This window comes from Pantherophis guttatus, chromosome 1, assembly GCF_059756535.1.
Source record: "Pantherophis guttatus breed Tessera chromosome 1, ASM5975653v1, whole genome shotgun sequence".
In the NCBI taxonomy this organism is placed as follows: Eukaryota; Metazoa; Chordata; class Lepidosauria; order Squamata; family Colubridae; genus Pantherophis; species Pantherophis guttatus.
The window spans coordinates 346478231-346503482 of record NC_142063.1 but is presented as its reverse complement, the minus strand read 5'-3'; the positions used below and the strand labels follow the sequence as shown (position 1 = coordinate 346503482).

General features: G+C 46.0%; 1 protein-coding gene across 2 annotated transcripts in view; it reads left to right on the top strand.

Annotated features, from left to right (window-relative positions):
• SPECC1 (sperm antigen with calponin homology and coiled-coil domains 1) overlaps positions 1-25252 on the top strand; it is a 172511-nt gene that overhangs the window by 80247 nt on the left and 67012 nt on the right. For both annotated transcript variants that reach the window (XM_087890321.1, XM_087890324.1), the window contains 2 exons: positions 18326-19845; positions 22816-23023. In XM_087890321.1, coding sequence (XP_087746447.1) covers positions 18326-19845; positions 22816-23023 — 1728 coding nt within the window. The remainder of the gene's footprint in view (positions 1-18325; positions 19846-22815; positions 23024-25252) is intronic.

Sequence of the window (25252 nt, the reverse complement as noted above, 5' to 3'; positions counted from 1 at the left end):
ATATTTTCACAGCCCTCTTTTTTGACTGGTGCAGAATACAAGTCCTCCATGGAAGGCAGGTTGGCAGCCATTGTTTTCTCTGCAGTTCTAATGATCCTCTGAAGTCTCTGTCTGTCTTGTTGGGTTGCAGAGCCAAACCAGGCAGTTATGGAAGTGCAGATGACATCATGGCGACCAAAACTGCCGGGTTGCACAAGTTTGTCTGACTTTTCTGATGGATGACGAACGTCTCTAGCCGTGGCTTCCATCTTTTCTTTTCTTTCTTTCTTTTTTTTTTTTGCAAAGTTGCAGAGGGTGAAATCACCCTCTTGTCTTGTTGGGTCCTGTAAAATTTTCCTTCCAAGAAACGAGTCCGATCTATCTCTCACGTCGCCTTCCAGGAATGGAATAGGACACACACCTTTCCAAATTTTCACAATAATTCTCCTTTTGGTTTCCGTTCCCGTGATGTCTGATACAGGTAAGGTAGCCCTCAACTTAACAACAGTTCGTTAACTATTTTTCACACTTATGACCGTTGCAGCATCCCCAGGGTCACGTGATTAAAATTCAGAGGCTTGGCAACTGACTCACATTTATGACGGATGCGGTGTCTGTTGTGACCTAGGCTTACTGAGTCATTACAAGACACAATTAGTCCCAAACAAACCTATTTTATTGTAAAAGCTGAGAATTACGTTCATTCCCAGCTAAGTCCCAATTAGTTGCAAAATAGTCCTTCGGGATAATCACCAACCTTTTTCTTCTTTGACACCCTGCCAAAGATCTTACTTGGCAAAGCCCCACGAAGTTCAGAAATAAACAAGAGATGCCGACTGGAAACAGAGTTAGCAACGTGGCTTTCCTGCAAAAAGGCCCAAGTACCTTTGTTTCTCTTTTAAGCCTTATGGGAGGGGGCAATCATCTCCTGGCCTTACTCCCAAGTCATCCCTTTTGCTTTAGCTGCTCTTGTCTTCTGGCAGCTCTGCGCATGCGCACACTAGAAACAGGCTCCTCCTGTTCCTCTGTCTCTCTGCTATCCGACTCTGGGGGCTCTGGAGTCTGCGCATCACTCCCAGATGGCCCTGGCCCCCTCTCTGCCTCCGACGCACAGCCCTCGTCCGGGCCTTCCCCAGCCTCCAGGACTGGCCCATGTTTCTCCCCGGCCTCCTCACTGTCCGACTCCGCTGCCAGCTCCACAGGCTGCTGGCAGACCACAACAGTGTCCTGGAGTTGTGTGATCCACTTTCGCGACCTTTTGACAAGCAAAGTCATTGGAAAAATAATATTCACTTCATGACTGTGTGGCTCGCTAAAGAGCTGCAGTGATTCACTTAACAAACCTGGCAAGAAAAGTCTTAAAATGGAGCCAAACTCACTTAACGCATTTCTCACTTAGCAACATAAATGTTGGTATCCATTGTGGAGTACCTGTACACAGCCACAAGTGAGCCCAACATTTCTGTTGCTAAGCGAGACAGTCGTTCAGTGAGTCTTGCCCCATCTTACGACCTTTCTTGCCGCAGTTGTTAACTGAATCGGGTGTCTCCATTGATTTGGCTCGTCAGAAGGTCACAAAAGGGGATCGCGGGACACACACACACACACCCCAGGACACTGCGACAGTCATAAATACGAGCCAGTTGCCAAGCGTCTGAATTTTGATCCCGTGACCGTGGAGATGTTGCAATGGTCGTAAGTGTGAAAAATGGTCGTAAGTCACTTTTTTTTAGTGATGTTTTAACTTTAAACAAGCTGTTGTAAACCAAGGACTATCTGCATTTGCTAGCCTTTATGTATTACTTATTTATGGAATTTATTTGCTGTCCATCACTCTGGCTGGTTTACAACATAGACCCGTGATGACGAACCTATGGAATGCGTGCCACCTATGGCACACGGAGTCATATCTGTGAGCACCCAAGCATTGCCCTAGGTCAGCTCCAGCGCACATGTGCGTGCTGGCCAGCTGATTTTTGGGCCTTCCAGGCCCACCGGAAGTCGGGAAACGGGCTGTTTCCGGCCTCCGGGGGGGGTAGGGAAGGCTGTTTTTGCCCTCCCCAGATGCCAAGATTGCCTCTGAAGCCAGGGGAGGGCGAAAAACGGGCCTACCAGGCCCACCGTGCCAAATGCAGGGGGAGCATGAGAATGAGGCACATTGAATTATGGGTGTGGTCACGCATGTGCGGGACCCCCCTGTGCTCCCCCCACTTTTGGCACGCAATGGCGAAAAGGTTAACCATCACTGACAAAGACTCTTCTCCTCCCACCTCCCAATTTTTCTCATCTTTCCTGCCTTGTTTTCCATTGTCTCACACACACACACGCCTTTCTTGGTGTCCCAAAACTCAAACCTCAGGGTGCAAGGCGATCTGAAACAATTTTAAGCAATGTCCAACATGGAATTATTCTTGCTGATTCAGGGTGAAATCCTCTACATGGTGTGTAACCTGAGAACATGTCCGGGTGATGCAACTTCCTTTGAGTAAGGAATTACTCTGGGATTCCCCCCAGTGGTGAAATCCAAATTGTTTTACTACCTGTTCTGTGGGTGTGGCTTGGTGGGCGTGGTGTGGCTTGGTGGGCGTGGCAGGGGAAGGATACTGCAAAATCCCCATTCCCTCCCCACTCTTGGGGAAGGATTTTGCAAAATCTCCATTCCCACCTCACTCGGGGGCCAGCCAGAGGTGGTATTTACAGGTTCTCCGAACTGCTCAAAATTTCCGCTACCAGTTCTGCAGAACCTGTCGGAACCTGCTGGATTTCACTTCTGGATGCCCCCCACTACCACACACACACAAATGTTATTAGAGGAGGGTCAGGATGATGGAGGTAAAGGGTGTTTGTTTGTCCCAGAAAACGTGTAGTATCTGAGGTTCTGAAAGGACATTGGCTGGTGTTGTTTAGGACGGTTGATTCACCTTATAAAGTTGGTTGAAGAAGCTACAGTTGGCTAGGTGGGGTGCACAGCTGAATTTAAAGATAATTTAAAATCCTTAGGGTTTGGGTCCACCCAATCCAGTAAGTCAGTGTTTTTCCACAATTTGCAAATGGGTGGACCTCAACTGCAAAAATTCCCCACCCAGCGTGATTTATGCTGGGTGAACGTCTATCTCCCCAGCCAGTTTGATCTAAGATGGGTGGACTTCCACTCCCAGAATCCCCCAGCCAGCCATGCTTTAAGAGGGGTGGACTTCCACTCCCAGAATTCCCCAGCCAGCAATGCTTTAAGAGGGGTGGACTTCCACTCCCAGAATCCCCCAGCCAGCCATGCTTTAAGAGGGGAGGACTTCCACTCCCAGAATTCCCCAGCCAGAATGCTTTAAGAGGGGAGGACTTCCACTCCCAGAATCCCCCAGCCAGCCATGCTTTAAGAGGGGAGGACTTCCACTCCCAGAATCCCCCAGCCAGAATGCTTTAAGAGGGGAGGACTTCCACTCCCAGAATTCCCCAGCCAGAATGCTTTAAGAGGGGTGGACTTCCACTCCCAGAATCCCCCAGCCAGCCATGCTTTAAGAGGGGAGGACTTCCACTCCCAGAATCCCCCAGCCAGCCATGCTTTAAGAGGGGAGGACTTCCACTCCCAGAATCCCCCAGCCAGCATCCTTTAAGAGGGGTGGACTTCCACTCCCAGAATCCCCCAGCCAGCCATGCTTTAAGAGGGGAGGACTTCCACTCCCAGAATTCCCCAGCCAGCAATGCTTTAAGAGGGGAGGACTTCCACTCCCAGAATTCCCCAGCCAGAATGCTTTAAGAGGGATGGACTTCCACTCCCAGAATCCCCCAGCCAGCCATGCTTTAAGAGGGGAGGACTTCCACTCCCAGAATTCCCCAGCCAGCAATGCTTTAAGAGGGGAGGACTTCTACTCCCAGAATCCCCCAGCCAGCCATGCTTTAAGAGGGATGGACTTCCACTCCCAGAATCCCCCAGCCAGCAATGCTTTAAGAGGGGAGGACTTCCACTCCCAGAATTCCCCAGCCAGAATGCTTTAAGAGGGGTGGACTTCCACTCCCAGAATCCCCCAGCCAGCCATGCTTTAAGAGGGGTGGACTTCCACTCCCAGAATCCCCCAGCCATCATGCTTTAAGAGGGGTGGACTTCCACTCCCAGAATCCCCCAGCCACCATGCTTTAAGAGGGGTGGACTTCCACTCCCAGAATCCCCCAGCCACCATGCTTTGAGATGGGTGGGCTTCCACTCCCAGAATCCCCCAGCCATCATGCTTTAAGAGGGGTGGGCTTCCACTCCCAGAATTCCCCAGCCATCATGCTTTAAGAGGGGTGGGCTTCCACTCCCAGAATTCCCCAGCCATCATGCTTTAAGAGGGGTGGGCTTCCACTCCCAGAATTCCCCAGCCATCATGCTTTAAGAGGGGTGGGCTTCCACTCCCAGAATTCCCCAGCCATCATGCTTTAAGAGGGGTGGACTTCCACTCCCAGAATTCCCCAGCCATCATGCTTTAAGAGGGGTGGACTTCCACTCCCAGAATTCCCCAGCCATCATGCTTTAAGAGGGGTGGGCTTCCACTCCCAGAATCCCCCAGCCATCATGCTTTAAGAGGGGTGGGCTTCCACTCCCAGAATCCCCCAGCCACCATGCTTTCAGAGGGGTGGACTTCCACTCCCAGAATTCCCCAGCCATCATGCTTTAAGAGGGGTGGGCTTCCACTCCCAGAATCCCCCAGCCACCATGCTTTCAGAGGGGTGGACTTCCACTCCCAGAATTCCCCAGCCATCATGCTTTAAGAGGGGTGGGCTTCCACTCCCAGAATTCCCCAGCCATCATGCTTTAAGAGGGGTGGGCTTCCACTCCCAGAATTCCCCAGCCACCATGCTTTAAGAGGGGTGGGCTTCCACTCCCAGAATCCCCCAGCCACCATGCTTTCAGAGGGGTGGACTTCCACTCCCAGAATTCCCCAGCCACCATGCTTTGAGATGGGTGGGCTTCTACTCCCAGAATTCCCCAGCCAGCAATGCTTTAAGAGGGGTGGACTTCCACTCCCAGAATTCCCCAACGAGCATGCCAAGAGCTGAGAAAAACTGTAATAGGATATGTAAATAGAAAGTAGTAAAACTAATTTTAACTCCGCTAAGATTATGAATATACTGAGAGCAGCCTTTTTCATAGTTTAAATTAATGCTGGGGGGGGGGGAGAATTCTGGGAGTTGAAGTCTACCCATCTTCAAAGGGCCAAATTTGAAAAGAAAAACTGCACTAAGCAAGCACATACACCAGGATCACCTGAATTATTCCTCTTAATTTTTTTTTGATTCCTTTGTCGACTGGCCTGTGCTTTGCAATTCAGACGGATTTATTTTTCCCTACTCAAAATACTTTTAAAGATTTAATCAGGAGCTTCTCCCTCTTCTAATCTCAACAGCGCTTCCCCCTTTGAAGTCTATCAGGTTAAAACTTTCCTCTTCAAGCAAAATTTGGAGCCTTAGAGATAAAAGGCCAACCAGGCTATTCGGTCATTGTTATCTGATGGTGACCGCTGTATTTTCCGCAGAGTTTCACCTGGCTGGAAAAGTCCACATTCCTTGCTAAGAAGGGAGGGAATTTTCCCCCAACAATCTCCTTATCTGGGCGACGCAGGAAGATCCGCGCCCTGAGAGGTCTGTGGAACCTCCATGTTCAAAAGCAGTCTAGCTGCACGCCCAATATTATACCAGTGGAAAGCTAACGCCTTTCCATTTGGGGCTGGTCCGAAAACGTTGGAAGATATTTTCTTTTGTTGCCGGATTTTGCAGAATCCATGCTGATTTAATGCAGCCAGAAAGGGTACCAAAACAGGATTGAGCGCCCTCCAGATGAGGTAGACCAATGCTTAGCGCCTCTCCCAGCGCTAAGAATGGGAGTTGCTGTCTCGACACAGCTGGAGGGAGCCAGAACTGGATTGGGGAATTTCACCCTCCCTGCTGTTGCGGCTCCGTTACCTGAGCCTGTGTCATCGGCAGGAGAGGACTCCGAGAGTGAAGGAGAGGAGTTGGCAAGGCCTCCCTCTCCAGGACCCTCCTCTCTGGCAATGCCTTCGGTGTCCGCCGAAGGGCAAGAGATAGGGCTGGGGCCAAGCACGTCCACGCAGCCACAGGGGGACAGTGATGAGAGTAATGAGTCTTGGCTGGATCCTCGACAGCGTCGCAGAGATAAGCGCGCGTAACAGAAGAAAAGGCGTGCCCGAGATTAGGCTGAGTCACTGGACCACACCCCACAGGGTATAAAAGGGAGCATGGTGCCAGTCAAACCTTGTGACGAACAAAGCTGAAAGCTTCCACGCCATTCTGCATTGCCGGACTTTTGCTATAGACTTTGCTGGATTATCTCTGGACTTGATTAACTCCGTAATTATTGAGCTGTTTCTTTTGATGTACCAGAAGCGGGGAGAAGTTATCTCTCCTCTTTGTAAGTAATAAACTCTTGGCAGGCAGCCACTAGGTTGTTGCCAAGTTCCGTTATCATCAGGAAAAGGATTTTGCCGGCTGGTTTGGTCTTTAACTCTTGAACGTCTGTTGGGGTGTGTGCGTGTGGTTGGGGACAGAATACCTGCAAACCTAAACAAGCCCCATCGGTGGCTTAGCCCAAATTTGCAACCCAGGGACCATCTGGCCCTTACATTCCTGGCTAGTTTCGGGTGGGTGGGAGGGAGGGAGGAGGTTGGGAAGCCAATTTGCAGGGAGCAATCAGAAGATACGATCCAGAGGTTTACACAATAACCTGTCCGACCAGTGAAGACCTCCCCTCGGGGCCGTGTCTGTTTTCGTAAGCCCGCTCTCCATCCTTGGGTGGGGGAGTCTCCAACCAGCCCCTTTGGCATTTTGCCAGGGTGTTTTCTTGTGACTCATCCAGCGGTGGGTTCCCAATATTCTTACCACTGTTTCGCCTTCCGCGCATGCACTCAGTCTCGAAAACGTGCCTTAAATTGCCTTAAAACGTGCCCACTATTGTAACGCTCTCTACATGGGGCTCCCCTTGAGAAGCACTCGGAGGCTCCAACTGGCGCAAAGTGTGGCCGCGCGGGTTGTGACGGGAGCGACATTGCGCTCCCATGTAACGCCGCTCCTGCGCGAGCTGCACTGGCTCCCGGTGGTCTTCCGAGTGCGCTTCAAGGTTCTGGTTATCACCTTTAAAGCGCTCCATGGCTTAGGACCTGGTTATTTACGGGACCACCTGCTACCACCAATAGCCTCCCACCGGCCAGTACGCTCCCATAGAGAGGGGCTCCTCCGGGTGCTGTCGGCCAAACAATGTGACTGGCGGCCCCCAGGGGGAGAGCCTTCTCTGTGGGGGCACCCACTATCTGGAACGAGCTCCCCCCGGAGATACGGACGATCCCGGATCTGCGCACCTTCCGTCGCGCGCTTAAGACTTTTTTATTTCATCAAGCTGGCCTGGCCTAAATCTTCTCCCTTTTTAAATGGAAATTTTAAATCTGGTTTTAAATTATTGGGGTTTTAAATTTGTTCAGCCAAATTATTTAATCTGTTTTATTCTATTTTAAATTTTGTATTTATATGTTTTATTCTATGGCTGTTCACCGCCCTGAGTCCTTCGGGAGTAGGGCGGTATACAAATTCGATAAAATAAAAATAATAAATAAAATAAATAGGACGTCATAGAGTCGGAGCGAGTGGACAGGCTCACCTGCAGTCGCCGCTACCAGTTCGCGCGAACTGCTACAAATTGGCTAAATACCATCTCTGAACTCATCTGATGGCAAACAGGACCGGGATTTTTGCGCGGCTCCGCCTGTTTCTTCCCCGGGCGGCTGGTCCAGATGTTCAAAGAAAAATAGAAATAGAATACTTGATTCTGTTTCCGGAGAAAAATAGAATAGAACAGTGATGGCTAACCTTTTTGCCGTCGTGTACTAAAAGCAGGGGGAACGTGGGGTCGTCGCGCGGCCACATGCCCACACCCATAATTCCCTGCCCCCCGCGCATACGCGCGTGACCCCTCCCTGTGCTCCCCCCGCTTTTGGCACGCAACGGCAAAAAGGTTACCAGTGGGCCCTGTTTTTTCCCCCTCCCCAGGCTCCAGAGCCTTTCTTGCAGCCTGGGGAGGGCGAAAACGGCCTTCCCCACCCCCCCAGAGGCCCTCTGGAGGCTGGAAACAGCCCATTTCCCGACTTCCGGTGGGCGTGGAAGGACCGAAAATCAGCTGGCCGGCGCCCGCATGCGTGCTGGAGCTGAGCTAGGGCAACGCTCGCGTGCCCACAGATATGGCTCCACGTGCCACCTGTGGCACGTGTGCCACAGGTTCGCCATTAAGGCTCTATACCATTTCAGACAAATGGTTCTCCAATCTCTTCTTAAAAACACCCACAACTTCTGGTGGCAAGCTGTTCCACTGGTTAATTGTCCTCACTGTCAGGAAATTACTCCTTAATCCCAGGTTGCTTCTCTCCTTGATTAGTTTCCATCAGGGTGGATAAAAATCAATGATTTTTTTAAAAATTTTTTTTAAAAAAACAGATTTTTTTAATTTAAATCGGATTTTTTTTTATTTAAATCGGATTTTTTTGATTTTTATCAAATTTATTTTAATAAAAAACTTGATAAAAACTATCGTAAGATAGTTTTCTATGTAAGATACGTAAATAATTTAGTTAATTCAGCATGAAATGGAGCTTAGTTATGTAGCATCAGGCTGTATATTCTGCAACACTGGGACTATCGGTGAGTCAACAGTGGGTCAAAGGAGGAGCAGAGATGACAGCTGCTCTTTAAACATTATGATTTAAATCAACTCGATTTAAATCAAGCCTTTTTACTAGGGATTTAAATCATGATTTAAATTGTGATTTAAATCAACTCGATTTAAATCAAATCCGCCCTGGTTTCCATCCATTGCCTTCTTGTCCTGGAAGGAAGGGAGGGAGGGAGGAAGGAAGGAAGGAAGGAAGGAAGGAGACATTTGAAATGGAGAGAGTTTGGTTTCCAAGGTTGGTTCCAACATTGGTTTTAACAGAATAACCGAGTTGGAAGGGACCTTGGAGGTCATCTAGTCCAACTCCCTGCTCAAACTGGAGATCGTCAGTCTCTTCTTAAAAACCTCCAGTGATGGAGCACCCACCACTTCTGGTGGCCAGCTGTTCCACTGGCTAATTGTCCTCACTGTCTGGCAATTTCTCCTTAATTCCAGGCTGCTTCTCTCCTCGGTTAGTTTCCATCCGTTGCTTCTTGTCCTGCCCTCGGGGGCTTTGGAGAAATCCTCGACTTACAACCATTCCTTTAGTCGAAACGGGGCGGAATTCACTCAGCCACCACCTCGCTCAGCCACAGAAATCTGGGGCTCAGTTGCGGTCGTAAATCGAGGACTACCTGAAAGTCAAGTCAAAAGTCAGTAAAAGGCACGGCCAGCAAGAAAGGAAGAAAAGGCTTAGTGAGATGCAGCGGCCCTTTTTCCCTGAGAGGCTAGCTTTCTACGGGCAGTGAGTCTGATCCTGTCGCCATATTGGGGTGGGGGGGATCTTCGCCATGTTTAGTGACCTGATCCCTTTCAGCGTCCCCGTCTGAGGTTGGGTTTGGCGAAGGACGTCAGCCGTTGAACCGACGGCCTCTTCCTCTGACAGCGCAAATTGCGGTTATCTCCCTGGCCAGTTTCCTGCCCGGATTCTTGCTTGTTCTCCTGCAGCTGCCAGTGAAAACCTCTTTTTCATCGGATGGTTCCACATCTGTGGCTGCGGCTGGTTAAAAACCCATTTGCACACGCACACACGCACACCAATAAAGCATCGGAGCGGTCAAGCTTTGAACCTCTCGGTCTCCCTGTGTCCAAGCAAGAAGGACCTTCGTCCACTGGGCCAAGAGTGCAACAATCTACCTGCCTATCCATCCATTCCTCCACTCCTCCATCTATCCATCCATCCATCCATCCATCCATCCATCCATCCATCCATCCATCTATCCTATCTATCTATCTATCTATCTATCTATCTATCTATCTATCTATCTATCTATCTATCTATCTATCTCCTATCATCTTTCTCTCAGTCAATGTCTGTCTGTCTCTATCTTATTATCTGTCATCTAGCTATCATCTATCAGACTGACTGACTGCCTATCTGTCTATCATCTATATGTATTACCGGTCATCTTTCTCTCAATCAGTGTCTGTCTGTCTGCCTCTCTCTCTAGTCTATATCATCATTATTATCTGTCATCTGTCTGTCTGCCTGCCTGCCTGTCTACCATCTATCTGTCATCTATCTATATCTATCAATCTATCTATCTATCTATCTATCTATCTATCTATCTATCTATCTATCTATCTATCAATCATCTTTTTACCTGTCATCTTTCTCTCAATCAATGTCCGTCCATCCATCCATCCATCCATCCATCCATCTATATCTATCTATCTATGTATGTATGTGTCTGTCTATCTATCTATCTATCTATCTATCTATCTATCTATCTATCTATCTATCTATCTATCTATCTATCAATCATCTTTTTACCTGTCATCTTTCTCTCAATCAGTGTCCGTCCGTCCATCCATCCATCCATCCATCCATCCATCCATCCATCCATCTATCTATATCTATCTATCTATGTATGTATGTGTCTGTCTGTCTATCTATCTATCAATCATCTTTTTACCTGTCATCTTTCTCTCAATCAATGTCCGTCCGTCCATCCGTCCATCCATCCATCCATCCATCCATCTATCTATATCTATCTATGTATGTATGTGTCTGTCTGTCTATCTATCTATCAATCATCTTTTTACCTGTCATCTTTCTCTCAATCAATGTCCGTCCGTCCATCCATCCGTCCATCCATCCATCCATCCATCTATCTATATCTATCTATCTATGTATGTATGTGTCTGTCTGTCTATCTATCTATCTATCTATCTATCTATCTATCTATCTATCTATCTATCTATCTATCTATCTATCATCTTATTACCTGTCATCTTTCTGTCCATCAATCAATGTCCATCCATCCATCCATCTATCTATATCTATATCTATCACATTTTGGAACCGCCCATCTCCCTTATTATCTTCTTTACCGCCCCCTCTTATTGGTATTACTGTTACGAGGATGATGATGATTATTCTGTTGCTTTGCCTGTAGACTGAGAGCTTTGGCACCAGAGACAAATCACTTGTGTTTCTAATCACACCTGGCCAAATAAACTATCCTATATTCTACTCTATAATAGGTTACTTGGAAGAAAGTGACACTGGACTCCTGATTTTTTTTTTGTTTCAACTCCCCAAATTCCCCAGCCAGCATACTTTAAGAAGGGTGAACCAACTTGCAGAATTCCTAAAGCAAGGGTGGGTTTCAACTCGCAGAATTCCCCAGTCTTCATACTGGCTGGGGAATTCTGGGAGTTGAAGTCCGCCCATCTTAAAGCATGCTGGCTGGATAATGGCTTGCGTTCAGAAGTTGTGGCTGCTCCATTACTGGAGGTTTTTAAGAAAAGACTGGACGGCCACTTGTCTGAAATGATATAAGGCCGTGACCGTAACCTTTTTGCCGTCGAGTGCCAAAAGCCTGGTGGCTCAGCAGACTGATAGCATTGTGATTAACACCAGCTGTCTGCAATTACTGTAAGTTCGAATCTCTCCAAGGCTCAAGGTTGACTCAGCCTTCCATCCTTTCTAAGGTAGGTGAAATGAGGACCCAGTTTGTGGGGGCAATAAGCTGACTTTGTATAAATATACAAAAGGATGAAGGCTATTGCTTAACGCATTGTAAGCCGCCCTGAGTCTCCGGAGAAGGGCGGCATATAAATCAAATTTTAAAAAAAATAAAAAAGCGGGGAGAGTGGGCGGGATTGCACGCGCATGTGCCCACACCCATTATTCAATGTGCCCCATCCCCCCACGCATGCATGCATGACCCCCCGCTCTCCCCCCGCTTTTGGCACGTGATGGCCCTGTAGACCCGGGCTCGAGAGGCTTTCTAGGAGTCTGGGGAGGGCAAAAACAGCCTTCCCCAACCCCCGGAGGCCCTCCGGAGGCCCAGAAACAGCCCGTTTCCCGACTTCCAGTGGGCCCGGAAGGCCTGAAAATCAGCTGGCCAGCGCACACATGCATTCTGGACTGAGGTAGGGCAACACTCGCGTGCCCACCGATATGGCGCCATGTGCCACCTGTGGCACGCGTGCCATAGGTTCGCCATCACGGATATAGGGTCGACTGCTTGAGCAGGGGGCTGGACTAGAAGACCTCCAAGGTCCCTTCCAGTTCTATTCTGATTGATGTCAAATTGGCGGCCTCTCTTTTTCAGGGCCCTCATTGAGCCCTGTCGCCTTTCCTCTTGAATAAAACCCACACAAAACCAGCCTCACCAAAACCATGCCGTGTTTTGCAAAATGCTCCGGTGCGCGTTGCATGAAACGCCACGTTATAACTGAGGAGGACGAAGGAATGGAAAAAAATCACAATTGGGGGAGGGGGAGGTCACCGCACCTTCCCAACCAGCTGTGCGATTCAGCCCGGATAACTGGCGTGGGTGGCTGGCTGGCAAAACACCCAGAGCGAACGCTTGCTCCTCGCTATCTCTTCCCCGCCCCACATCGCCCCAAACACTGCCTTCTTTGTCTTCGGCCTCGAACGCCTCCCGGAGTCGTACTGTGGCTGCCTTGTGCAAGACCCCCATTTTCTCCTCTGCATACCGAGCACGTTCGTGTGCGCGCAGTGTGAGAAGGCCGGGGTCGGGTGGGGGTTGTTCAGGGAAGGGAAGAAATTGTGCTTTTGTTCAGCCAGCTCATTCTCCCTCATTTCTCGGCTGTGCTCTGTGCCAGCCGTGCTTTGCACATCAGTATATATATCACTGATATATATCAGCCAACACAGTCCTGGATCAACAGAGGGATAGAATCAAGATCCCGTGAAGTGTTGATACCACTTTATAAGGCCTTGGGAAGGCCACACTTGGAATATTGCATCCAGTTTTGGTCGCCACGATGTAAAAAAGATGTGGAGACTCTAGAAAGAGTGCAGAGAAGAGCAAGAAAGAGGATGAGGGGATGATTGGAGGCTAAAACATATGAAGAACAGTTGCTGGAACTGGGTCTGTCTAGTTTAATGAAGAGAAGGACTAGGGGAGACATGAGAGCAGGATTTCCTGCTTTCTAGTGAATCTAAATTGCGCAGCACAGCTGATTGTAGGAAATACCAGTTCGGACGAATCGGTAGCATTTTCTTATTACCGGTTTGCCCGAACCGGCGCGAACCGGTAGCATTTCACCCCTGGTGGAAACTAATCAAGGAGAGAAGCAACTTAGAACTAAGGAGAAAATTCCTGACAGTTAGAACAATGAATCAGTGGAACAACTTGCCACCAGTAAGTTGTAAACGTTTTTAAGAAGATGTTGGATAACCACCTGTCTGAAATGGTGTAGGGCCGTGATGGCAAACTTATGGCACAAAATGCTTTAAGAGGGGTGGACTTCCACTCCTAGAATTCCCCAGCCAGCATGGTTTAGAATAGGTGGATTTCCAATCGCAGAATCCCCCAGCCAGCATGCTTTAAGAGGGGTGGGCTTCAACTCCCTTCCTTCCTTCTAGAAGTTGTAGTAAAAGCATCGTTCAGCCTCCAGATCTCCCCTGGACGAATTCTCCGGTTTTGCAAGTCCAGACTAAAACGGGACTTCCTCTCCTCCCTTCTTCCTCCTGACCGAAGAAGCCCTTTGCCTCGCCCCGCTTAAAATGCAAGCGATTTCATTTCTGGCCAGATTTTTTTTTTTTCCCCCCGGTGATTTTTGCAGAAGAGCAGAAGCAAAAACCGGTTCCTTGCGATGGGAAGGGAGCGGGATTTTGCAATTATGCGCCTCCTCACAATGCACCTAACGTGATTAAAAGCATCAAAGGCCCCCATTGTTTGTGGCCATTCAGTTGAAAGACCCGGAGTTTCCCCCTCCATTTTTTTGCAAGGGGGGTGGGGCTGAATTTCTTCAATTTTTCCCCCTTTATCGGGAATTATTTCTTCAATTTTTTTTCCATTATTTCTTCAATCCCCCCCTTATTTCTGCAATTTTTTCCCCCCTTAAATTAAATTATTTTCTTATTTTCTTTGGAATGGGCCTCCTACCCAACAGGTTAAATAAATGAAGGGGGGGGAAGCAATGGGCTCAGATCTCTAGGCCTGCCCGAATGCAGAATTAGGAGCAATACAGTTAGTCCTCGATTTACGACCGAAATTCAAAGCAGAATATTCCTATTTGTTAAGTAAAGAGGTGGTTAAGTAAGAGGAGGTAGGTCTTTTTTTTTTTTTGTCGCTAACGACCGTTAGATTGCAAAATCAGATGTGACTCACTTAACGACAAGAAATCGACACAGTTGTTAAGCGAATCTGGCTTCCCCATGGATGTGGCTGGTCAGAAGGTCGCAAAAGGGGATCACGTGATCCCCGGGACACTTCAGCTGTCATAAATAATGAGTCAGTTGCCAAGCGCTCAAATTTCAATCAAATGAACATGAGGATGATGTTGTGGTCATAAGTGTGAGGACTGATCATAAGTCGCTTTTTTTCAGCAGTGTTGTAACTTCAAATGGTCGTAAGTCGAGGACTACCAGTTAAGTACAGGTAGTCCTCAACACACGACCGCAATTGAACTCAAAATTTAGCTTCAGGGTTGACATTCTGTTGCTAAATGAAACATGTGTTAAGTGAGTTTTGCTGCATTTTACGACCTTTCTTGCCATGGTTGTTAAGTGAATCACGACAGTTGTTAAATGAATCTGGCTTCCCCGTTGACTTGGCTCATCAGAACGTCGCAAAAGGGGATCCCATAAGCTCATGACACTCCAAGCGTCATAAATAAGAGTCAGTTGCCAGGCGTCCAAGTTGTGATCACCATGGGCACGCTGCAACCGTCGTAAGTGTGAGAAACGGTCCTGAGTCCCTTTTTTCAGTGCCTTTTTAACTTTTTTAATGGTCACTAAATGAACTGTTGAAAGTCGAGGACTAGCTGTGTCTCCAAATTTCCAAAGTGATCCATGGAAATTAGCCGTGGGAAACTGGGCTGGAATCGGCCATAATTAGAACTCAGAACAACTTTATTGTCACTTTGAATGTCCACTAATTGGCATACATTAAAATGAAATTTTGTTGCATACGGTTCTCAAAGGATCAAAGTAGAATGTAGAGAATAGAATAGAATAGAATAGAATAGAATAGAATAGAATAGAATAGAATAGAATAGAATAGAATAGAATAGAATAGAATAGAATATTGGAATGAAGAATAGGATAGAACAGAACAGAACAGAACAGAATAGAATAGAATAGAATAGAATAGAATATTGGAATATAGAATAGAATAGAATAGAATAGAATAGAATAGAATAGAATAGAATAGAATAGAATAGAATAGAATAGAATAGAATATTGGAATGAAGAATAGAACAGAACAGAACAGAATAGAATAGAATAGAATAGAATAGAATATTGGAATAAAGAATAGAATAGAATAGAATAGAATATTGGAATGAAGAATAGGATAGAATAGAACAGAACAGAACAGAACAGAATAGAATAGAATAGAATATTGGAATGAAGAATAGAACAGAACAGAACAGAATAGAATAGAATAGAATATTGGAATGAAGAATAGGATAGAATAGGACAGAACAGAACAGAACAGAATAGAATAGAATAGAATAGAATATTGGAATGAAGAATAGGATAGAACAGAACAGAACAGAACAGAATAGAATAGAATAGAATAGAATAGAATAGAATATTGGAATGAAGAAAAGGATAGAACAGAACAGAATAGAATAGAATAGATAGAATAGAATTAGAATAGAATAGAATAGAATAGAATAATAACTTCATTGTCACTTTTAATGTACACAAATCGGCATACATTAAAATGGAATTTCTTTGCACACAGCGCTCTCAACTATACACTACCTAAACATGACTAAATAAATAAATACAAAATTATGCATATACCCACATATACAATGTGACACCGAGAAACAACAATGAAATGGGTGCATAGGAAATCTCTGCCTAAAAATATTTCTTTGGGGTTAATCGCAGTTTAGCATTACACACGCAGCTGCCCAAAGCTGTGGTTTATATTAACCATGGCTTATTGGCACGAGGAGCTTCATCGGTCATGGTTTAACAATCCCTACCTGGGGCAAAGTTTGTCTGGATTTGTGCGGAAGGTTGAACTGGAATCCAAGATAAACGTCATAAAAACGAAGCAACTGTGCTCGACTGCTTCTTGTCGTGTATGAAAATTTGGCGTCCCACAAAATATTTGCCAAAATATTTTGCTATTTTAATTTGCGGGGGCCTTTTAAAAAATGCCATTAAAAAGTTGGCATTTTTAGGGCAGTGTGCCCAGCTAGGCTTAAGCTCAGAGCTACAACTTTGATGGAAATCATATCGAGGATTAAGGGTAACATGCGAAACCAACTGTTGTGTTTTGCAAAACCAGATTTCTAGACTTGCCCCAAGTCTGAACGCAACAAGTTCTCCCAGCCAATAAAAGGGGAAGAATAAAAAAATAATAATAATAAAGGAGATAAATTACAATACCGCAGCCACGGCGGCTCTATGAGTTAAGATATACCGGTAGCCTTCGACTTACAACCACAATGGAAATCCAAAATTTCTGTTGCTACAGTAAGCAAGACAATTGTTCAGTGAGCTTTGTCCTGTTGCACGACCTTTCTTGCCACACCTGTTAAGTGAATCACTGCAGTTAAGTTTGTCACACAGCTGTTGGAGAAAAAGCACAAAAGTCACAGTTGCATAAGTGAGGGACCCTGCAAATGGCCGTAAATACGAATTGGCTCCTGCAATTCGTATTTAGCCTCCAGTCCTGTAATCATCTTCGTTGCTCTTCTCTGCATTCTTTTTAGAGTCTTAACATCTTTTTTTACATCGTGGCAACCAAAATTGGAGGCAATATTCCAAGTGTGGTCTTACCAAGGCCTTACAAAGTGGTATTAACACTTGAAATATTCTTTTTTTTTTTTCGTTTTAAAAACAAACTTTATTAGATTTAAAAAAATAAAATTGTATAAAACATTCACAACCTTAAAATTCTAATAGTTCTAATAGTTTTTAACTTTTATATGTCTTTGTATTTATTTATGGCTGTTCACCGCCCTGAGTCCCTCGGGAGTAGGGCGGTATACAAATATGAAAAATAAATAAATAAATAAATAAATAAATAAATAAATAAATAAATAAATAAATAAATAAATAAAATACAATCAACAATATCAACAAACAACAAAGTATATATAATGTATATAAGTAAACATATATACAAAAGCTTACTTTCCCTTTTTTTCCTTAATGACGGTGTATAATTATTACTTTTAATTTCTTACTAAATTTTGACTTTACCTTCTTTTCCATTGGTTTATCCACTCATACCAACTGTCCCGTATCTTAAAATACTGTGAGTCTTCCTTATCTTCCAATTTCAACGTTAGTCTATCCATTTCTGCACATGTGTAAATTTTTTGAATTATTTGCTGCTCCGTTGGCAATTGATCTGTTTTCCAGACTTGTGCTAGGGCTAACCTAGCTGCCGTAATTATATGTAATATTAGGTACTTTTTTTCCTTTCTAATGTTTTGTTTAAGCATTCCTAACAAAAAAATTTCTGGTTCTAACTCAATATCCTCCGCAATTATTTCTGATATCCAAATTTTTATTTTTATCCAATATTTCTTAATTTTTGGGCAAAGCCACCAGACATGAAAGAAGGTTCCCTGTTCTTGCTTGCATTTCCAACACTTGAAACGTTATTAATTCCATCCCTCTGTTAATGCAGCCTAGGATTGTGTTGGCTTTTTTGGCGGCTGAAGCACACTGTTGGCTCATATTTAAATGATTGTCCACTAGGACTCCTCTTGCAGTTAACTACTATTGAGCCAGGTAGTTTGACAAGGGTGTCAAACTCAGGGCCCGCGGACTGGGTGCTTAGATCTGGCTCACGAGGCTGCCCTGGAAACAGCGAAGGACCAGCCCATGGTGCCTCTGCCAGTGAAAACGGAGCTTGGGAGGACCGTACTCTGTTTTTCTTGGCAGATTGCTCTGCCACCACAGGTGCCCCAACACAAATGATGTCAGCCCCCTGGTCACGCCCCCCTCCGGACCCCAAGGTCAAACACAACCCTGATGCGGCTCTCAATGAAATCGAGGTTGACACCCCTGACCTATATAATATCTGAGCATTTGGTTTGTCTTACCTAAATGTAGAACCTTAACTTTTCTCACCATTGAATTTCATTTTGCTAGCGTCCTTAGTGATGAGTTCCACACTGTAAGCACCCAGCGAGCAGGGAACTACGTCTCCCACAATCCCATCGCAACAGGTTCATCAATGTCATTCTTTCTTTTCCCAGGTCCCGCCCCGTCCTCGAAGCGCACAGGGATCCCCGCGCCGCGGGAGCTGCCGAGCACTGTTGCCCGAGAAAAGGCGGTCCTGAGACCCAGGAAAGCTCAGCCCAGCCCGACATCTTCCGGGGCACCCACTCCCACCAAGCATTCTCGTCCGTCACTCAAGCCCAAGAATGAAGCGGAAGTCGGCGACAAGGCGGGCCTGGCGTCCCAAGTCAAGGAGCTGTTGGCCGAGGCCAAGACGAAAGACTCGGAGATCACCAAACTCCGTAACGAGCTGAAGAAGCGTCAAGACAAGGAATTGGTCAACCTCCCTAGCTTGGTGGACACGCCGGTGGATGGTCTTCCATCCGAGGCGGAGTCCGTCATCCAGGCCCTCCAGGAGAAGAACAAGACCTTCCAGAGGGATCTTCTCAACCTTGGCGAGGAGAACCGACTCTTGAAGGAGAAGCTAAACCAACGGGAACATTCGCCCCTCTCAGACACCAGCAGCAGCCTGCCCACCCCGACCACGCAGGAGTCCAGTTTTGGCAGCCCGACTCAACCGTCCCTTTGCAGCAACCCCACCAGCAGCAGCCCCTGTGTCAACGGGCCACCACTGCGCAACTCGGGGTCATCCAGCAGCGACGTGACCAAAGCGTCCTTGTCCCCCGACGCCTCGGATTTCGAGCACATCGTGGACGTCCCCTCCAGGCCTCCGTCCACCGGCAGCAACGTCTTCAAGAGCTCGAGATGCTCCACTTCGGGGAGCTCACCCAACAACGCCAGCGACCTCTCGGTGGCCTCTCTCACCGAGCGGATCCAGCGGATGGAGGAGAATCACCACTGCACGGCAGAAGAGCTGCAGGCCACCCTGCAGGAGCTGTCCGACCAGCAGCAGGTGGTCCAGGAGCTGACGGCGGAAAACGAGAAGCTGGCCGAAGAGAAGGCCATGCTGGAGAGGTCCTTCTGCCAACACCGGGAGCGAGCCGAGCAGCTGAGCCAAGAGAACGAGAAGCTGACTGCCCTCCTGCAGGATCGCCCAAAAACAGACGAGAGCAAAGCCAAAGTTCACGAGCTGGAGCTGCGATGCGCCGAGCTGCAGGAGAAGGCCCAGTTTGAGCGCGAGAAGATGCTCAACATTCAACAGCAGCTAACCAGCAGCTTGAGGAGCCTGGAGAGGGAACATCAAGAGGCCCAAGCGGCGGTCAAGAACCTGGGAGAGGAAGCCAAGCGGCTGGGCAGCCACCTGGAGACCGAGCGGCTGAACAACGGTGCCTTAGCGAGGACTCTGGAAGACTGCAAGGTCAACCTGGAAGGCTTGAAGATCGAGAGCGAGTCGCTGCGGTCCCAGCTGGACAGCGAGAAGCGGAAATCGGCCGCCATGGATGCCATGGAGCAGGCGGCCGGCCGCTCGGATGCGCACGAGGTGTTGCGCGGGATCCGAGCCGAGCGAGACCAGTTGGAACGATCCTGCACGGAGCTGAGGCAGGAGCTGCTGAAGGCCCACAGCGAGGTGAAGACTCTGCAAGGGCAGCTGGCCAAGGTAAGGCGTTCTGCGGAGCCTCCAGAGGCAGCAGCAGAGTACCTGATAAGGCCACGGCGGGAAAGGTGGTCATTCCTTGTGGACTTCCGGTGCTAGCAGCGATAATTCAGGCAGTCCTCGACTTACGGCGACAATCGAGCCCAAAATTTCTATTGCCACACGAGAAACTCCCAGAATTCCCCAGCACCATGCTTTCAACGAATGGATTTCAACTTCAACTCCCAGAATTCCCCAGCCGTGCCCCTTAATCCCGTGACTGCACTTTAGGCACCCGGCAACCCATGGCCGTTTGCGAGTTATGTGCCTACATTTGACGCCGGTTTTGCCGAAAACCGTCGTTTACTTCTGGTTTTCAGCAAAACCAGCCCTTTAACAAATCACGGGTCCAATTTAATGACTCCCCACCAAAAAAAAAAAAAATGGATTGTGAATTCAACTCAGTCATGTGACGAACCTGCTTTATAACTATCGTGATTTACGACCCTGATGGGCAGGCTCCGATTCGGTCGTAACCCGAGGATAACCTATGAAAAAATCGGCCTGATTTTGGGAAGAGCGGTCCTGAACTGTAGCGGAGAGGTCTCCAAACGTGGCCCCTTTAAGACGGATGGACTTCAACTCCCAGAATTCCCCAGCCAGCTATGCTGGCTGGGGAATTCTGGGAGTTGAAGTCCACCCGTCTTAAAGGGGCCACGTTTGCAAATATTTTGGCCGGTTTGGCTCTCCAGCACACCCCTTCTCTGCCCAGCCTCCCTGGCGATCTATTTCCCCCCCCCTTTTGTGCCCAGCCCAGTTGTGACGTTGTGCGCTTCTCTGCAGTCATTCACCCGGCAAATCTTGGACTTGTAACCCAATAAACCTTTGCTGTACTTGAATCGGGTCAGGGAGTGGCCTCGAAGCAGCAGGTGTCTCGCACCTCCTGAGAAAGGTGGGGTGCGTTGGTGTGTTGTCCGATCTCGCAACTGGATTTGGAAGCTCTCAAAAGAAGAACAATGGGGGTGGGGTGAGATGAGGGACTGGGACAGTTGGTGTTGGTTAAACTCCCGAGGCTTTAGAATTGATTTTTTTTTCCTCTTGTGTCTGACTCAGGGGATTTAGGTTCCTGCTGTGCCTTGTTTTCTTTTTTAAAAAAGTTTATCTATCTTATCCATCCACTTATCTCTCATCACTCTCTACCTATCATCTAGCTATCATCTATCATCTATCACCTATCTATTATCTTTCTCTCGCTCTCTTTCTCTGTCTCTATATCATCTATCCATGTGTCTGTCTGTCTGTCTGTCTATATCATTTATCTAACTATATTATATCCATCCATCCATCCATCCATCTATCCATATCTATCTATCTATCTATCTATCTATCTATCTATCTATCTATCTATCTATCTTATCTTATCTTATCTTATCTATCTCTCATTTATCTAACTATATTATATATATATATATCCATCCATATCTATCTATCCATCCATCCATCTATCCATATCTATCTATCTATCTATCTATCTATCTATCTATCTATCTATCTATCTATCATTTATCTCTCATTTATCTAACTATATTATATCTATCTATCCATCCATATCTATCTATCTATCCATCCATCCATTTATCCATATCTATCTATCTATCTATCCATCCATCCATCCATCCATCCATATCTATCATCTATCTGTCCATCTATGTATTCATCCATCTATCTATCTATCTTATCTATCTATCTTATATCTCTCATTTATCTAACTATATTATATATATCCATCCATCCATCCATATCTATCTATCTATCTATCTATCTATCTATCTATCTATCTATCTATCTATCATTTATCTAACTATATTATATCTATCCATATCTATCTATCTATCTATCTATCTATCTATCTATCTATCCATCCATCCATCCATCCATCCATCCATCCATCCATCCATCCATCCATATCTATCATCTATCTGTCTATGTATTCATCCATCCATCCATCCATCCATCCATCCATCCATCCATCCATCTATCTATCTATCTATCTATCTGATCTATCTGTCTGTCTCTCTGTCTGTACATTTGTCTAGATGGATGGATAATAGATTCATCCATCCATCTATCTCTATTGTCTGTCTGTCTGTCTGTCTATCTATCTATCTATCTATCTATCTATCTATCTATCTATCTATCTATCTATCTATCTATTTAATTTAATCACTGCGCCTCTCCCTTGCAGACGGAACCTGAATGGTATACAATAATATAATAAAAGCCTAAAAAACAGTATATAAAATTTAAAAAGAATTTCATGGAAGATACAGAGAAGCCCAGGACTATTGAATCTATTTACTTGAGCAAGTAGTCCTTGACTTATGGCTAGAATTGAACCCAAAATTTCCATGGCTAAGCAGGACGGTTTTTACAACCGCTCTTGCCGCAGCTGTTAAGTGAATCACCGCAGTTCTTAAGTTAGTAACAGGGTTGTTAAGTGACCCTGGAATCCCCATTCACTTGCTGGTCGGAAGGGACTCATATGACCCCAGGACACTGCAGCCGTCATAAATATGAGTCCGTCGCCAAGCATCTGCCTTTTGACCATAGGGGATGCTGCAACGGTCGTAAGTCTGAAAAACGGTCACTTTTTCCAGTGCCCTTGTAACTTCCAACGCTGTCGTAACTTCAACCAGTCACTAAGTGACCTGTTATAAGTCGAGGACTACCTCTACACGCTGCTTGCCCAGCACCTGAATACACAATCGTATACACATACACGGGGACAATGGTGTTGGTCATAATCTCCAGCGCCAGTTCTAACTTTTTCCAGCACTCTCGTAAATTGAAAAATTCGCTAAACGAGCGTTCGTAAGTGGAGGACCACGTCTTCCGGTGGGATGGCAGAGGGCTCCCGGGTGCCTTTACCCCCCACCCCCGTCCTTTTCATGCCCTCTTTGTGCCTCCCCCCCGTCGTCCGTCTCCCCCCCCCAGGTGGAGAAGGAAGGGGAGCAGCTGAAGGAGACGTGCGCGGGGCAGGCGGAGCAGCTGAGCCAGACGGGCCTGAGGCTGCAGGAGAAGAACGCGGAAAGCGAAGCGGAGCTGAAGAACCTGAAGGAGGCCATCTTCGAGCTGGAGGACCAGGTGGAGCAGCACCGGGCGCTCAAGCTGCACGACGACCAGATCATCAGCGACCTGGAGAGTAGGTAGTGGCCGGCTGGGTTGGAGCTGGAATTCTCCCCCCCCCTTGCAACAAACACACACACACACAAACACATAACACACACACCTGTTTTGTCTTCCCTACAACCCTGCGAGGTAGGATGGGGGAAAGGGAGTGGCCGGGTTAAGGCTTGCCCTTGCGACCCTGTACAAGTCTTTCTTTCTTTCTTTCTTTCTTTCTTTCTTTCTTTCTTTCTTTCTTTCTTTCTTTCTTTCTTTCTTTCTTCTCTCCCTCAGTCTTTCTCTTTTTCTGTCTCTCTGTCTCTTTCTCTTTCCCTCTTCCTTTCCTTTCCTCTTTCTTTCTTTTGTTCTTTCTTTCTTTCTTTTCTTTTCTTTCCCTCTCAATCATTCTCTTTTTCTGTCTTTCTCTTTCTTTTTCTCTTTCCCTTTCCCCCTCCCTTTCCTTTCCTCTTTCTTTCTTCCTTTTCTTTCCCTCTCTCTCAATCTTTCTCTTTTTCTGTCTCTCTCTTTCTTTCTTTCCCTCTCCCTCTCCCTTTCCTTTCCTTTCTTTCTTTTCTTTCTTTTCTTTTCTTTCCCTCTCTCTTAATCTTTCTCTTTTTCTGTCTTACTCTTTCCCTCTCCCTTTCCTTTCTTTCTTTCTTTCCTTCTTTCTTTCTTTTCTTTTCTTTCCTTTCTCTTTCTCTTTCTCTTTCCCTCTCCCTTTCCTTTCTTTCTTTCTTTCCTTCTTTCTTTCTTTCTTTTCTTTTCTTTCCCTCTCTCTCAATCTTTCTCTTTTTCTGTCTCTCTGTCTTTCTCTTTCTCTTCTCTTTCTTTCTTTTTTCTTTCTTCTTTCTTTTTCTTTTCTTTCCCTCTCTCAATCATTCTCTTTTTCTGTCTCTGTCTCTTTTTCTCTTTTAATATGTCTTTCTTTTCCTTCCTTCCTACATTCCTTCTTTTCTTTCTCTTTCTCTTTCAGTTTCTTTCTTTTTTCTTTTTCTTTCTTTTTCTCTCTGTGTCTTTCTCTCTGTGTCTTTCTCTCTCTCTCACACACACACTTTTTTCCCCTCCTTCTCATCTCCTCCTCCTTTCCCCTTTTCAATAGTGACATTTGTCATCATTATGTCCATCCCGATTTTACAAACCTTTTTGCGGTGGTCATTAAGTGAATCACCATGGTTATTAAACGATTATGATAATGATGATTATCACCACGGTCATTAAGCAAAGGCATTGTTTGCATTTTTGCCCAAACCCCAGAAGTAAACCCAGGAGTTTGAAAAAACAGTAAATGGTCACAACTAATTTAAAGTTATCTATTTAGGACAGTGTTTCTCAACCTTGGAAGCTTGAAGATGGGTGGACTTCAACTCCCAGAATCCCCCAGCCAGCAGCGCTGGCTGGGGGATTCTGGGAGTTGAAGTCCACCCATCTTCAAGCTTCCAAATTTGAGAAACACTGATTTAGGACAAACCCCTCAAAAGATATGACCCAGATTCAAATTCTGACAGCCCAGGGCCCCCCCCCCAACGTAGTCATGTGACTCCCATTTCAGGTGCTCCGTAACCAGGTTGCATTGATGGCTGTTTGCAATGTCCCACAATCACGTGGCCACGATTTATGGCCTTTTGCTGAAAACCGGCAATTTCCTTCCAGTTTCCAGAGGAAAAAAACACCCGTCGCAAACAATAGGTATGCTTAATGACCACTGCAAAAAGGTCATAAAGTTGGGTGCCCTCAGATGATGATGATCCACTTAAGGACGGGCATAGTTTACAACCATATAAACCAAGATCAGCCCTCAGCTCTCTGGATAAGACAAGATCGCCACCTGCTGGCCGATGTTGGGCATGTTCAGGGAGCTGAAATTGTTTTACGAGCGGAACGTAAAATTTTAATTATTTTGCAGGACCCAAAATATCCCTTTGGGTCCTGCAAAACGAATCAATTTTATTTTGCAAAATGAATCAATTTTATTTTGCAAAACAAATCCATTTTATTTTCCAAAATGAATCAGTTTTATTTTGCAAAAAAAAAAATCAATTTTATTTTGCAAAATGAATCAATTTTATTTTGTAAGAGAAATCAATTTTATTTTGCAAAAAAAAAATATCAATTTTATTTTCCAAAATGAATCAGTTTTATTTTGCAAAAAAAAAAATCAATTTTATTTTGCAAAATGAATCAATTTTATTTTGTAAGAGAAATCAATTTTATTTTGCAAAAAAAAATATCAATTTTATTTTCCAAAATGAATCAGTTTTATTTTGCA